At 42.2% G+C, this 17,293-nt stretch overlaps 1 protein-coding gene across 4 annotated transcripts in view; it reads left to right on the top strand.

The window, feature by feature from the left end:
* Positions 1-17,293, top strand: part of MAP2 (microtubule associated protein 2) — a 284,389-nt gene that overhangs the window by 240,978 nt on the left and 26,118 nt on the right. The window contains exons 7-10 of one of the 4 annotated variants that reach the window (XM_088474117.1): positions 2,189-5,650; positions 8,522-8,728; positions 8,911-9,045; positions 15,145-15,200. In XM_088474117.1, coding sequence (XP_088330243.1) covers positions 2,189-5,650; positions 8,522-8,728; positions 8,911-9,045; positions 15,145-15,200 — 3,860 coding nt within the window. Of the gene's footprint in view, positions 1-2,176; positions 5,651-8,521; positions 8,729-8,910; positions 9,046-15,144; positions 15,201-17,293 lie in introns of all 4 variants that reach the window. The other 3 variants (XM_088474116.1, XM_088474118.1, XM_088474119.1) reach the window with 3 other exon arrangements.

The following is a 17,293-nucleotide window of genomic DNA, read 5'->3' as shown; positions in this document are numbered from 1 at the left end:
AGACTTTAATGTGAAGTTGGTGAGTTTTGTTTATTTATGGATTCTGTTAATGGGAGTTATATCAGTCATCTCTTCACAACCGACTTCATGGCCTGGCCGACGGCGATTGCCTGCACCTGCGAGCAGACAGTGCTGTAAATTGTACAAGGAGCGGAGGACAGTTGTCTAGAGATGAATTAGCTGCTGATCAGTGACCCTTTCAGATGGGCGAGATTACCCTTTATGTTTAAGCACATAGCAGCATCACCTGCTACCAAATTTGTTATGGTTCGAAGCGTCTCCCTGCGCAGCAAGTTACATGATATGTGTTATGTTGATAATGTCTATATGCAGTTTGCAATGTGTTTTACTAATGCAGTGTAACCTGGTTAATAATAACAGAGTTATAAGTATTTGCACTAATTGCTATAACTCAACAACAAATAAAATAAAATCCTTTTCCCATTATGCTTTATGGGAAGAGCCATAGTAAACATATATTATTTTAAATTATTTTGAGGAGTAATAAGGTCATGCTCAAAGGACTTTTTTTTGAGGCAATCCCCTTCTCTGATTATCCCTGCTTTCCCACAAATACACATGCTTCAGTGTGGATTCACAGAATAGAGGGCCTGATTCAGAGCCGGACACTCTGACAGAGCGCTCGCTCTGAATCAGGGCCGGGCTATTTTTGTTCTGGAGCGGCCTCGGGCTTGCGACGAGACCCTTGTGGTAGGGTCTTGTGGCCGCAAACCCCAGAGAGCTTTTGACTCAAATTGAGCCGGAAGCTCTCCACTGACATCACTTGTGATGTCAGTGGGGCCGCCCCCAAACGGTAGGCGTTCTCATGGGAACGCCTCCGTTTGGCCGGCCACGCCCCCAGCCCGCCTACCAAAGGGGGCGAGCTGTCACTCACCATCGACAGCTCGCCCCCTTTGGTGCGAGCGACGGAGCGCCCATCGCTATCCGGGTCTCGCGCATGCGCACGATGGAGCCGGCTCCGTCGTGCGCATGCCCAGTGGGCCACCATCGACCCGGTTGCGAGCGCTCAGCGCTTGCAACTGGGTCTGAATCAAGCCCTGAGTCCCTACATTTTCACATTTAGTGGATAAAAGAGCAGATGACTAACCCTGTCCTTTACATTAAGGCATTAGAACGGTGTACAGTCAATTTTTGTTTTTGTTTTTTTACCCCGTTGGTGAGTGCGTGCTCCAATTACTCAGTGCAGGGCAACAACTGTCCTGGGGGCTTCGGCGAAGCTAGGGGGAAACCCTTGAAATCTCCGCCTCCAAAAGGCCCCTTAGGGCACAAGGGTCTTCGGGCTCCCATCCGCCGCAAGGCTTAGGGTCTCCCCTTTCTCCCCAGGGTTGGCTGAAGATCTCTCTGGGAATGGATTCTTTGGTTGTCGTCCGGTACCTTGAGATGGCGGCCCATAAGGATCTAGCCCGTACCTCCACAAACGTGAAACACACACACCAAAAATTTTAAAATGTGTGGTGAAAAGGTGCATAAAAGTGCGATAAATAAATAAATAGGCCCCAAGCTTTTGTTCGGGAGTACAAAAAATGATGTTTGCCCCAGAAAAAGGCTAAGCTCCAGAGTATACATAGTCATCTACACCTGGTCTTAGCCAAAAGGCCGAGAAGCGCGTATGGTAAATGCTGTACCTGATTGGATGGCCATGGCTCCTGTCCAATTAGGTAATACATTCACTTCCTTATTCCAGTACCAGCAGGTTGGTCATTTTTAAACACAATCATTGTCCCCTTTCATCTTTTTAAGTAATGGGGGGGGGACCCTACCAAAGTGCAATCTGCAAGGTGCACTACTATATGTTTAAGGCTTGTCATAAAGTGTTTAAGATCAAAACTTAACTTCCCACTGATTAAAATCCCCCGTTGTGCAGAGTTACTTTTTTATATTGCAATAATTGAGGATTTTCAACATCAAGAGAAATCTCCTTTGTCAATAATACATTAAAACAAGCATACACTAATATATGTAATATCATATCTAGTAACAATAATCAGGTTACAATGTTTTGGTATCCTGCTTTTATATTACATGTTATGCCGTTCTGCATACGTTGTGGTCATTTATGCTTTGCTGCATTCAATGGCAATGATTCCATTTACTGTATGGCATCTGTAATAATAGTGGTCAATATGTTATGAACAAAAAAATCAAACTGCTTTAGATTTACTTTCAGCCTCGAAGATGGGGTCACAAGGACAGTTGGATTCTCTCCCTTTCTCCGTGGAAGCCGTAGACACTTTTGAAGATACTCCATCAAACAAAAGTAAGACCGGGGAGGGATCAGAGCAAGATACCCTGACATTGCATGCTTCTGAGCGGGATGTGAAGAAATCGGAGAAGGGAGATGAGAAATTACCATCAGCGCTGCAGATGCCTAGCGCCGATACAACTTTTGAGCCTCCGCATGTTTACTCGTTTTCTGTCGAGCCGTGCACTCCGACGTCTCCTGAAGCTGAACAGGCAGACTTTTGCAAGGCCGATGTTGAAAACAAAGGCAACCTCTCAACAGCTCAAGCAAGCCTGTTCTCTAGTTTCCCTTCAAGTCAAAGTGAAAGTCCTGTACCACTTTCCGATAAAGGGCAGGCTGCCAAAGATGAACTTTCTTCACATACCTCATTACCTGTTACAGATCCATTCGACAAAGATGTTACAAGTGCAGCCAAGACAGTTGTCTCTGATATTTCCAAAGATAGTAGAGGTGATGCCTACCAGAGCCAACTGGTGCAGCCAGAGGTGGAAACCATTGACGTGCTGAGTGCTAAGAAACAAGACGCCGAGCCCCCAAGTTTGGTGGCATTAAGCGAACTGGCTGATAAAGATTCTGGTAAGCACGCTGAGGGTAACGGTGATGAACATTCCAGGTCTGATGTACCACACACATTGCATGAAACTGACACTCTGTTGAAGGAAGACGAAACTAGCAAACCTGGTGACAAATCAGAGCAACTCAAAGACTTTGTCAGTGAAGAGTACGCCAATGATGGCATCGCTAGTGAAAAGACTACCGGCCACCTGAATGAGAACTCTGATACTGACAAACCAGAGGCATCACTTGCAAGTAGCAAAGTCACATTTGAAATACATGATAGAAAAGACATTGTACCTGAATCTCCTGTAGATAAAGTTTTACCAGAACCTAAGGCTGATATCAAAGACTTAGATGATCATAAAACTCAACTGGATGAAGACAAGTCCGGAATGTCAACGTATTTTGAAACATCTGCCTTGAAGGAGGAAGCATCAGAAAGCAATGTTCAAAAAAGTAGTGACTACTATGAGCTGACTGATGTCAAAGAACCCTCACACGAGGCCTGCTCCACCACACATACAGTCAAAAGAGAGGAAGATGAAGAGGATGATGACTTAGTACCAGTTGCTAAAGAAAAGGTCAGTGTCTCTGTTCCCGAAGTAGGGTATAGCATGCTGACCTCGGGAAGAGTTCACTCCAGTGTGGCTTCAGGGGATCGTCTGTTTACGATCGATCCAAATATCTACACGGACAGATCTGAGTTCCTTAGTAAAAACAAAGATGATCTGACCTTAAGCCGTAGTCTAGGACTTGGGGGTAGATCTGCCATTGAGCAGAGAAGTATGTCCATAAATCTCCCGATGTCTTGTCTTGACTCTATAGCACTAGGATTCAGTTATGCCCGTGCCCATGATCTTTCTCCTCTAGCAACTGATATTCTGTCTAACACAAGTGGAAGTTTGGATGAAGGAGATGAGCCTGACTTACCAGCCACCACCCCAGCTCTAGAAAAAGCTCCTTCATTCCCAGAAGAAGTAGAACAGGAAGAAGAGGAGGACAACATTGAACCAGAGAAAGACAGTGGGAAAGAAAGGTTTGAGTTAGAGCCATTATGTGAGTCTCAGTACCAAACTAAGGAGTACTACAAAAATGGTACAATTATGGCACCTGACTTGCCGGAAATGTTAGATTTAACTGGATCACGAGCCAGATTAGATTCTGGGAGTGCAGATTCTGATGCTGCTAGAAGAAAGTCTTCAACCTCCGAAATAATCATTGACGAAAGTAGTGTGAGCCAGCATCCGTCTATGAGTGAAGGTAGCAGCCTTCTTGTAAAGACAGATAGCCAGCAAGAAGAATTGGGCTATTGTGTTTTCAATAAGTACACTGTCCCTTTACCATCCCCTGTACAAGATAGTGAAAGTCTAAGTGGTGGAATGTCTGCCCTTTATGAAGGTCTTGCTGTAGACCCATCCATTATTGAGGTAAAACTTGCAGCAGCTGAGAAACTTGAAAAAGAAAGACAGGGATCCGAAAGTGATTCTGTGGTTATGGGTTGGGAGTCAGAGGTGGAGAAAAAACTTAGTGAGAGTAAGCTTGACATTGTTATAGAGAAAGTTGAGGAACATGTTGATTTAAGGGAAACTCTCGTAACCACAGAGCAGAAACCACAAATGGAGGAACCTGGTTTGGAAGATACAAAAGAAACTCCTCTCTCAGAGAAGAGAGATGAAAAATGCAGCGATGAAGACTATAATATATCTGTACAAGATGCCAAAGAAGCACTCCCAACAAAACCTGAAGAAAATACAGAATCCCCAGTTTCTGCTCCAGATATAACCACGACAGTGACATCTGAACTTGCTGAGTTATCTACTGAGGAAACACTTGATCATCAAAAGGTTAATGAGACCGCAAAAGATGAGACACAGATACAAAAGGAATCTCAAAAAGGAACAGACAATGGAGCTCAGGACACCCAGGCTTCTGATTCAAGTGTGGTCAAAGTCGATTCTGATGAAGATGCTGCCCTCTTGAAGGACGGCTCCAAGCTCTCTGAAATGGATTTGAAAGAAAAGGGTGTAAAGCCTGACTTAGTCCATCAAGAAGCAGTTGACAAAGAAGAATCCTATGAGTCAAGTGGAGAGCCAGAGCAGGCTCAAGAGCCATCACAGCAAGGGTCCATGGAAGTATCCCCTGTCGATATCCAGAAACCGGAGGCTGAAGAAATTACTTCTCAGATCACACATGAGCAGACAGATGCTGCTGTTACTCAAACACAGGACATGAAGGAAAAAGAGCCAGGGGAGGTGCAAATTGAAAATGTGAGTGAACTTCAAGATGAAAAAACAGTTGAGGCTATAGTGATGGAGGAAATGGAGCAGAAGATATCTCAGCCTATGGCTGAGGAGTCTGATAAAGAGGAGCATGAGGTAGAAGCAATAGGGGAATGTAGTGAAGACGTAACACAAGAAACACCACAGCAGATTGAAGCTGAAGAACCTGTCAAAGAACCAACTGCAGAATACATGGAAGAAGCCACCGGAATTATTGAGTCTGTAGTCACAGTTGAAGATGATTTCATTCAGGTGGTACAAATGACCATAGATGAGGGCGAACCTGTTCCTCAAAATGTCCGATTTGCAACATCTGAACCGATTGAATCAGAAGAGAAGCCTTCAACAGAAGAAGTTGAAGAAGACGATGAAGAAGAGGTAATTGAAGAAGAGTCCAATGAAGAACCAAGAGAAGGGTCACCTTGTATGCCAGCTTCTCCAGAAATAGAAGAAACAGATTACAAGACAGAGACACAGGATGATTACAAAGATGAAACCACCATTGATGACTCAGTGTTGGATACAGACAGCATCTGGGTGGATACACAAGGTGGGTCACATTTTGTTTCTCTTCGAGTGCCTCATTGATGTGAGTAGTACGTAGCTTACTGATATGCTATATGGCCACTTCCATAATATTCTCGTTTTAACTTCACCTACATTTTTTCATGGTTTGTTACTTGGTGCAAACCTTTTATAAACTGATTTTGCTAATTTAACAGTTTTACATGTTGTATATAAATGCCTCCTATTGTATCTTAAGATACATATGGACTTTGAAAATGTCATACTATTTTTGTAGCGATATAGTTATCTACTAAGGGATTTATAGTATTTTACCGAATTGCAAGCACTAGCTAGAGATATAACCAGCATTCCAGGTTATACTCCATGAAAGGTACTTTATGGTCACGCATGCTCTTCTGTATATTGCAACTGAGTTAGTTTGTGTGCCCTTCAAAGTCCAGTTTGACATAAACTTGTTTGTTGAGATGCGTTTGTGCTTAGATTAGAGACCATCTGTAATCCTTTAAAACTGATATATGAAAGACAATGTACCAAGGTCTAGACACAATGAGCCTGACTATGAGGAGGGATTAAAGCAAAAAAGAGCAAGAAGAAGCGCCCATACATCAGATGGTTGTTTGCCAGATTTCCTGATCCGACCGGAAACAGCGATAGGCGGCCATTGGTGATCGCCAATCCGTCAAGGAACCAGGGAAATTCTTCATTTTAAAAATCCCAGATTTGCCAGGCCCGATCATGTTTTGGTCGGGATGGGGAAATCAGGGAAATCCAACATGTTGGATTTCACCGATGCCCCGACTTCGGCGAGTGGGGATCGTGGGATTGCGACAATTGGTCACTGTTGTATGTGGCCATTACTGTGCACCTTGGCAAAATCATGGTGCTCTGCAGGTGGGACAAATATAAAATGTACAGAGAGTAATAGGCCCCATACATCAGCAACGGATTGTCGCAATTCCCCGATTTCCCTGATTTATCAATCCCTACCAAAATCTGATTGTGATCAGCAATTTGGGGATTTTTAACATGAAGAATTTTCCCGACTCCCCCAACAGATCAGTGATCATCAATGGCTGCTATTCGGCATTTCCGGCTGGCTGATTGGCAGTTATGGACGTATGGGGAAACGGCCATGTGTCCAAACTCAATTCTAAATTGCAGTGCAAAAATAAAGGAGCACAATATTTGTGGGCTGTATGCAAAAGCAGCCAGTATTTACCCTGCATTCAAAAACATTAAATATATGTGCACCCCTTGCAGTGCATCATGGTTTGTCCAGTTACTTGCTTTTTTTTTTGCTTTATTCCCATCTAAGAATCCTTTCCAAATAGTGCAAAGCCCAGGTGTAGATCCAAAATCTGTACTTAATTCCCCATTTATATGGAATCACATCTGCTCAAAGAGAACAATCAGAACTAATGTAATTGTATATATTCTAAACAATTTTCTATCTGAGATGATGACAGCTACATAATTATTAATGTGCTACGGGAAAGGGACATATCAATTTTAAGAAAAAAAAAATATCAAAAATTTCTCAAAAAATTTAGTGGTAGCATGCATAAAACATACATCAACTCTGCAGATTTAGCATAAATAAAATATAAACATACAGTAAGGGGAGACGTATCAAGCTTCCTAAAGGGTGGAGACATAGACAAGCAAAGAAGTTTCCCATAGCAACCAATCAGCTTCTACCTATTTTATAAACTGTACATGATAAACGCTTACTAGAATATAATTGGTTGCTATGGGCAACTTCTCCACATGTCCACGTCTCCACTCCTTAGGAGTCTTGACACTTCTCCCCCATAGTTACCCGAAGAAGCAGGGATTAAAAGTTGCACAAGCATTTTAATTTTACATCTCTAACATACAAACTCCTCTGTGGGGTGCACACAGAAACGAGCAGGGTGTTACGGCCATGATAACCTTCTATTGTGTGTGCATAGCTGAACATGGCTTCAGGTTCCTACGAACCTCTACAGCAGTGGTTCTCAAACTCGGTCCTCAGGACCCCACACAGGTCACGTTTTGCAGGTCACCCAGCAGAAGCACAGGTGTATTCATTACACACTGACACATTTTAAAAAATCCACAGGTGGAGCTAATTATTTCACTTATTCTGTGAGGAGACCTGTAAAACATGCACTGTTTGGGGTCCTGAGGACCGAGTTTGAGAACCTGTGCTCTACAGTAATTGAATCACCCCCTTATTCCAATTGATAGTTGTTACATGGCGGTTTCATTATACATTTTTAAGTATGGCAGGTTATTCAGAATCCATGTGACACACAATATCAGTGTTCTAAGTATTAAGGGGCCTATTTATCAACGAGTTTTATCATACGCAACGAGTGATATAACTTGTTGCATATGAAAAATTATGCTCCAGCCAATCAGCTTTCAACTGTCATTTTTCACACAGATGACAGATGGGAGCTGATTGGCTGGAGCACCATTATCATACGTAGTGTTTATTCTAGCACCCTGTACCTGTCACAACCTGCCCAGTTCCTCTTTCCTTCCTGGGATGTCACTCTGCTCTGGTGCTTCTAGCACACTCAGCTATTGCAACAAACTGCTGACTTGCAGACCAGAGTGTGCTAGAAGCACCAGAGCAGACAGTGACACCCCAGGCAGGAAAGAGGAACTGCACAGATTATGACAGATGCATGGTGCTAGAATGAACACTAATACGCAGTGAGTTTTATCACTCTATGTGTATGATAAAACTTGTTGATAAATAAGACCCTAAGTATTTGCTGGCTACTGATGTTTGAGAGTCCGACCCTTATTCTTAGGTGTCAGGGTCTTTTTAAAAAGCTGCAGGGTGCCTTCTCCAAAAAAACTCATGTCTCTGCTGCTCTCCTAATTCTCTTTACGTGTACAGACGATGACAGGAGCATCATGACTGAAGCAATAGAACCCATTCCCAAGGAGGAGAAGGTAGAACGTGAGGTACAGAGGGCTCCCGTTGAAAGACATAGAAAAGAAAAGCCTTTCAAACCCGGCCGAGGTCGTACTTCCACTCCGGAAAGAAAAATGACTAAAAAAGAGCCTAGCGCAACCTCCAGAGATGAAGTGAGAAGGAAAAAAGGTCCATCAATTATTCAGCATTTATATCCAAGTACAGCTTGGTGGCACAACCAGGGCACCTAAATTCTGGTCCTCCGTATGAAGTATGCCAAGCAGTTTAATGATATGTTTTCACTCCCCTGACCATGTACTTTCTCTCTCTCTTCCTCTCTTTTTTCTTCTTCTTGTTTTCCCTATCTATAGCGGTTCTTAAGAAAGCTGAACTTGCTAAAAAAACAGACGTTCAGGTCCACTCTCCCTCCAGAAAAGTTATTTTAAAACCTGCGGTCAAGCAGTCTAGACCGGCCCACCAGACCTGCATGAGGAGGAAGCCGGCAGGTGACTGCTCTGTTCAGTTTTTATTTATCTTTTTTGCAAATGTGGCTGGCAAACATTATTTTGGTTGGTTTCCATTGTTGATTTGCTCTCAGATTTCATCCTGGCAGATTTCTTCTCTATTCTTCCTTTTATTTTTGCTTTCCCATCGGAGAGTTTTCCAGACTTCCGTGATAACGACTCTCCCATGTCAAAGCCTTGCATTTTATTTTACTTTTGTGTTTGCTTCTTGTTTATTTTTCTATTTGTTTGTTGATTTATGGATTCTTGTTCATTTCTTTGCAGAACTCATGATCACATTCGCTTGCGAGAGCCATAAGCGTGCATTGATTGTATCTTGGCATAGTGACTTAGTGCTTTCTTAGAAGTTTGTATATCCATGTCTCTGTTCTGGTCTGGTGGAAACTCCATTGATCGATTGAAACCATGGTACACATTTCCATTGATTTGCCTCCGTCTCATACATTAACTGCATCAACTGTAACTGTTGCCTTGGTGACTGCAGAGGTCAGGAAATCGAAACTCTTTTTTTTTTGTCTTCAGCAATTAACAATCAGCTTGTACATGCATGTTTATGTGGCCGCAACATGTTAATATGCTTATTGTTTGCTAAGTGAAAAGGCTTGTAATAGTCTAAAGTATGTAGACCAAGACTAGGCAACCTATGGATCCTAGACTTGTGCTAAACGGTAACTATTGGTGTGTAACACTAGCTAGTGGAGTAGTGAGTACAACCTGGAAATATATCAACTGGTGTACAGTAGACTATTCCTCTTCTTAGCTCCTGATTTAAAACTTTGGAAACAAATCAAAAGCTTCTTACTGAGATGTACATAATGTAGAAAGTTACAATCCCAATTGATGCTGCTTGATAGTTTTGGGATGCAATCTGGTAGCCATAGAAACATGAAAATGCTACTGTAGTAACCTGGCCCCATTACCCATCATCCTCATTACTTTGTAATCACTTTTCTAGATGCAATTATAACGAAGCAACCAGAGGTGACACAAGGAGCCCACACAAATTGTCATAAATTAAATCCAAAATGACCCAATCGGCTAGCAAATTGGGGTCATTTTGGATTGAATTGATCACAATTTTGCAACGTGTATAGACAAACTCTGGAAGACCACTGGTAGTAACCAACGTCTGAACGGGATCATTCAGATGTCGACAGAGTTGACTGATAATAGTCCTTTGGACGATGAACACATTCGGCCATATCATCTATCATTAGCCATTTATGTTGTAGCCGTTCAGTCACCAAACTGTCAGATCTTCGGATTTGGCTATGCATAAGTATGTGCATGGTCAAATGGTCCATTCGTGCTGAGTAGCCAGATATTATGAATAGGCAACTTTAGCGATAGCGAACTATCAGTGTGTCATTTTGTGGCCATAACATGAAAGTCCGAATTGGGCAGTGGAGAGGGGTTGGGGAGTTCAGATATACCGTTTTTCCACCAAAAACCTTCGGTCCGACCTGGGTTTTCAGACATGGGCCCGTATTCAATTTGGAGCGAAAAGCCGGAATCGGCGAAAAAGTTTAGCTGATGACGTCATTTCGCCAGGCGGAAAAGTATCGCCGTATTCAATTTGAAAGACATTCCGCCTAGGCGGAAAGTCAATGCAATGTAATAGGCGAAAAAGTTTCGCCTATGAATAGCAGGCGGAAAAAAGTGCAGAATTGGAGTTTTGGGGTGCAACCTTGCGGGAACCCCCATGCTCTCTTAAGACAGTCCCCCAAAGGTAATCTGTGTCACAAAATAAAAAAAAACACTTAAGAACACCCCAAAAATCACTTTAAATTTGGGGCAAAAAAAAATAATTGGGGGGACAAAGTTAAAAACTAGCGAACTACACTCCAGGGGGGTCCCCAAGTATGCCCCAGGTGTTTTTTTTCATTGCAGGTGCTTGCGGCAGGTGGATTTTTCACGATTTTTTAAACTTAACTTTAGCAACTTTAAAATATGCTGACCCCCATTTTCAAGTACCCCAAATTTGCTGGGATAAGTTATTTTTTGCAAAAAAACCTCCAGAATACTATTCTTCACCACTTATACAAAAACGCTATTTAGCAGCTATTGAGCCCGTTTAAAAACAACAAATACCTTTAGCAAGCCAAATCGGGGGGTACCATAGCTAACCCCCATGTCAGAGCATCTTTTGGGGGGTGTCAGGCTGATTTCCCCAAATCTGAAATGACTTTCCGCTTGTTTATGTTTCGCCGGGTCCCGTTTTCGCGTACCTTAAAATTGAATACGGGGATACGCGGGCACGCGCGCGATACTTTTCAGCCTGCAAAACAGGCGAAGTAGGTGGAAAGTCCGGGAGGCGGAAAAGTATCGCGGCTCGGCTCAAAATGAATACGGCTCATGGTTCCAACCCAGGTCAGACACCGTTTACACAGCACCATCGATCTGGGTTATTCTCAGGTCAGCCCCATTCACACTGAACTCAGGTCTGCCCTGCTAAACTTGTGAGGTCATAAAAAGTGGGAGGTGACTGCTCCACAACCACCAATCAGCTCATTTTAGGCATGACCCAGGTCAGATAACCCGGGTTGTGCAGTTTACACTGCACCATTACCTAGGTCCATCCTGGGTCCGACCCTGGTAGCTACCTGGGATGGATTGCTGGGTCACTTGACCCGGGGTTTTTTTCAGGGACCCTTTTACACTGAGCTGAGACCCGGGTAGACCGTTTTTGTTCTGGTGTAAATGGGGTATTAGTGAGTGAGGCAGGTAGTGTATTATGTTATAGTAATAATTTTCAGGCTATTACTCCATCTTGTACTAAATCACGTGTTTGCAGAAACTGCTGTGACAGTCGCAGTAAGAGGATTATTGGGCAGAGCAGCAGGGTGTCTGTAGTTGGAGATCTCTGCCCTGAGTGTCCTCCCTATGAAAACATAATCAGGGTCATTTGCCAGGCAGTGCTAACACCAAGATTGACATAGAGTAGCTGTATTTGCTACTGGTTATATGAGATGGTATACTCACAAGTGTTATCGTATATATATTCGATGGTCACAATGTCGAATTTAAACGTGTTGACATGAGAATGTTGACATGATAGTAATGTCGTAATTTAACATCCCAACATGTTCATAATGTCCACATTGACCATGTCGTCTTTCGTCATGTCTATGCGGATATTATGTCGGCAGTGTTAGCAGGTCAACATGGTAATTTTAGCCTAATTCAGTCTCTAACCCTAACGGCAATCCCAACTCTAGTGTCACCCTTAGCCTCCAATAAATGCCGACATTTAAATGTTGATTATTAAGGCAATGTTAATGTTTTGCAGACAACATTTTAACAATGTCGACATGCTGAATGCCGACATCATGACTGAGGCCTGATTCAGCACGGATCGCTATTCTGCTTATAGGCACTCAACGTAGTTGCTAATATCAGCGGTGATATGTAAATGTTTGCATTCGCATTGTAATCGCAGCCTGACCTAAGGACGGCCACTTCCCCTAACTCACATCTGTATACTTGGCCAACATAGGGAAACAATCGGTAACATCGAGTAACATCGGACTCATACGCACAGTTAAGGCAGGTCAGACCTCACTCAGGAATTGCTAACTTTAGCGCACGCTAAGAGGCCTCAGGAGGCGTCTGGTATCGCAGTGGATAATTTATGCACGCCCATGCAACGCCGTCCCAATGCACTGGCACGCCTGCGCTCGGCCCGACCATCCCCCCTCCGTCACCACCCACGAACGGCACTTCCCGTCAATCACTGTGCCATGGGTCTGCGTATCCTCTGCGATCGCAGTCCCAATTGCAGCGGCCGGTTCGCGCACACGCACTGCGATGGATACGCATGCGCAGTACGCAACAATCGGCCGCTTGCGTGCGTGTAAGCAACTGCGATCCTTGCTGAATCAGGCCCTGCGCACCTTTTTATTTGCGCAGATGTATTGGCATCACAGTAGCCAGATGAGGGTGCTCAGCAGCATTTGTTGCCGCAGGCACAGCACAAATGTGAACAACTAATAAGGCACTTGTGCCGATATGACACGAGCGGAAAGGAAGGAGCTGATTGGAAGAGTTTTGCAATCTGTTGTGAGCGAGGTTTAAATAGCAAAAACTGAGTATTTTTCGTATTCGGCCTGGAAGGTCCCTGCAGTTGTAATTTAAGTAGAAAGCTGATCACGTCATGCCCGTGTGCATTCCCAGAGCCGCGTACAGTCACAGATTACACATTCACGTGACTAAATGGAACATTTCTCGCCATACAACATCTTTACAATTGTAATAGTGATAAAGGGGGACTGCAGGCGCTATGTGATTTTAAACTATGCCCCCTCTGATTTACTTGCGGAACTGCAGGGGTCCTGTATTCCTGACCTGAGCTATTTTGACTGTTGCTCAGTGCTGCCACCTAGGGTCGTCATCTCTCAGACAACCCTGAAGAGTGCAAATGATATTCTGAATTCTCTCACGCTAGGAGAGCCATGTGCATGATGTGTACCGGCGGGGACTAGCCCTAGAACTCATAAGAGTTATGGACATGGTTGTGTGTATACATTTACCAATCATTAGATGGGTCGGCCGGTCGGCCTAGTGTGTACCTAGCTTTAGAAGCTGGTTAGTTGCTATGGGTAACTTCTGCTTTTTGTCTCTTTAGAACAGGGGTGGGGAACCTCTTTTCTGCCGAGGGCAATTTTGATATATATGATATTACTGGCAGGCCTGGTGCAGGCTACGCCCCCTCCGTGTGATGTCACATATAGGTGGGGCCACAATTGCAGGTGATTACAGCAATACCCGGAGCATCCTGAAGATGTTTCAGGGAACTGTAAGGGCAGCAGTATGACCGTCTGAAGCGTCCAAAGGACGCTCCAGGCGACACTGCTGCATAGATTCTGTTTGCAGGGTGCCATTCTAGGCAGTGCTAGCCAGATGAGGCTAGCAGAAAAAAGCTCCAAGGGCCAGACCAAATGATTCCTGGGGCCTTATACGGCCCCCGGGCCTGAGGTTCCCCATCCCTGATATAGAAGGTTTTCTACATTTTCCCCCTACGGATTCTACAAATACATACTGAAAGTGTTTGCTTGTGGCAAAGGGGTGGCATCAGATGTAAATTTAATATATGCATTTCAGTACGCCATCTACCAGTCATAATTGACCTACACCAATACTAGAGTGTAGGTTTAATCACAGGCACAGCAGGGCTGAAACATACCAATATACACTGCGCCATTCCGTTGTCAATGAAGCACAATGTGCACTATAGGTTTAGTACTGTACACATAAGCTATTTAGGAAAGGGACCAGTTGGCTAATTACACTCATTCTACGTGTCATTGCTGCTAATTGTGTACTTGGTGCAGGAATTCACATCACTGTAGCAATATTAGTAATAGTTTATGTGCAGGAGCTCAGCTTCCTTACTGTAAGTCACACATTACTAGTCTGATCTGTTACGTGAGCTACATACTGTCGTCAGCATTGTGACATCACAGGTGGACACGTAATCACATGAAGGCTGCTGATCCCCCAGCATTTCCCATACAGACCACCTCCATTTCAAGGCTACACTGGAGTCCTGTTGTCAGTTTTGAAGAAGTTTATTACCTAATTCTAATCCCATTCCAAGATGTATACTTCAGATTCATTGATGATCAGAATATTTTTCTCAAGTAATGAAGTGGTTATTCTCACCGGTGAGCTTTCCTTCAATACAGGAGTTATTATTCTAATCTGAGAAGCGGCGTATTAGTAGCTGCGTGACGAGCACGCGGAGCTCACACGAGTTAGATAATAGCATCAAGAATCTTAATATGTTCTATGGGTTCTATAAGGTTTGGTGCAGTGTCGGAGGTCAGGTAGCATGCACTAACCATAGTAATACATTATCAGTGTTTTATCAGTAAATGCTGAGAATTCCCATTGACTCTTGAACATAAATGATTAGCAGCCTGCAGTGCACATGGCATAAGCATGAACCTCCTAAGATTGATAGTTTGTATATGACATGTAAGAAGGGTGATCTCCTGTCTGGCGATTCCCTGCCGGTGAAACCTGGTGTCTGTAACATTACAAGTCTTTCTTTTCCTATTTTCCTTGTGTTGGTGCCACCAGGGGGGGACTCCCAACAGACTCCAAGTGCTCTTCGGCAGTCAAGGGACAGAGTTACGGTGAGTAGAGGCACTGTGCTTAAGTTTTAAGGTGAAGGGACCTATACCCATAATTCCAGCAAGATTGATTTTGACATTGTCGGGATCACACAGGAACAGAAAGACCAAGCTAATTGAGAAAAAAAAAAAAAAATATATATATATATATATATATATATATACTGTGTATATATATATATATATATATATATATATATATATATATTAGTAAATGGTCTCGGGAATATGCCACCCGTTGTTTACGACCGGCGGTTCAAATCTCGACAGCGGCAGCCCGACAAGGATGACAATCCTGATCGTCCCAAGGTAAGTATTCATTAACCCAATTCTCCCTCTAACCCTAACCCTCCCTCTAGATATGAGATAGTTAGATATACATTAGATAGATAGATAGATAGATAGATAGATAGATAGATAGATAGATAGATAGATAGATATGAGATAGATATATATGAGTTAGATAGATAGACAGATAGATAGATAGATAGATAGATAGATAGATAGATAGATATGAGATAGATAGAATAGATTGATAGATAGACAGATAGACAGATATATATGATATAGTTTTGAGATAGATATATATGAGATAGATAGATAGATATGAGATAGATAGAAAGATATGAGATAGATAGTTAGATATGAGATAGATAGAAAGATATGAGATAGATATGAGATAGATAGTTAGATATGAGATAGATAGAAAGATATGAGATAGATATGAGATAGATAGTTAGATATGAGATAGATAGATAGATAGATAGATATGAGATAGATAGATATGAGATAGATAGAAAGATATGAGATAGATATGAGATAGATAGATATGAGATAGATAGATAGATATGAGATAGATAGATAGATAGATAGATATGAGATAGATAGAAAGATATGAGAGAGATAGATAGATATATATGAGATAGATAGAAAGATATGAGATAGATAGATAGATAGATAGATAGATAGATAGATAGATAGATAGATAGATAGATAGATATGAGATAGATATATATGAGATAGATAGATAGATATGAGATAGATAGATAGATAGATAGATAGATAGATAGATAGATATGAGATAGATAGGTAGATATGAGACATAGATATGAGATAGTTTTGACATAGATTATATGAGTTAGATAGATAGATAGATAGATAGATAGATAGATAGATAGATAGATAGATAGATAGATAGATAGATATACAGATATTAGATATATAGATATGAGATAGATAGATAGACATGAGATAGATAGGTATGAGATTGATAGATTGATAGATAAATATGAGATAGATAGATAGATAGATAGATAGATATGAGATAGATAGAAAGATATGAGATAGATAGATAGATAGATAGATATGAGATAGATAGATAGATAGATAGATATGAGATAGATAGATATGAGATAGATAGATAGATAGATAGATAGATATGAGACATAGATAGATAGATATGAGATAGTTATGCTGCCCATCCACTAAACGACATAGAAGCGACAGCACGATTACAACATCTTAATCGTGCAGTAGTTTCTACGTCTGTGATGTGCCCACGCTGAACGTTCAGTCGTTCAGTATAAGCACATCCATCATCCCTGTACATGCTGAACCTGACGTGATCGTCAGGTTAACCAGCATGTACTGGTGATGACAGATTGCAAAAACGACCTGCGGGCACGCGCATCGCTGGTCGTTTTTAACATTAAACTACCCGATTTGCGGGAAATTACCAAGCGATTGAGCGATAACGATGGTCGTTATCGCTCAATCGCTAGGTTTAATGGCCTAGTGGATGGGCAGCATTAGATAGACATGAGATAGGTAGATAGATAGATAGATATGAGATAGATAGATAGGTATGAGATAGATAGATTGATAGATAGATATATAGATATGACATAGATAGATAGATATGAGGTAGATAGATAGATAGATAGATAGATAGATAGATAGATATGAGATAGATAGATAGATTGATATGACATAGATATGAGATAGATAGATAGATAGATAGATAGATAGATAGATAGATAGATAGATAGATAGATATGAGATAGATATAGACAGATATTAGATAGATATGAGATAGA

This window comes from Taudactylus pleione, unplaced genomic scaffold (genome assembly GCF_031769625.1).
Source record: "Taudactylus pleione unplaced genomic scaffold, aTauple2 ptg000147l, whole genome shotgun sequence".
Lineage (NCBI taxonomy): Eukaryota > Metazoa > Chordata > Amphibia > Anura > Myobatrachidae > Taudactylus > Taudactylus pleione.
Note: the sequence above shows the minus strand (reverse complement) of the source record. Positions and strands in the feature narration are given on the sequence as shown.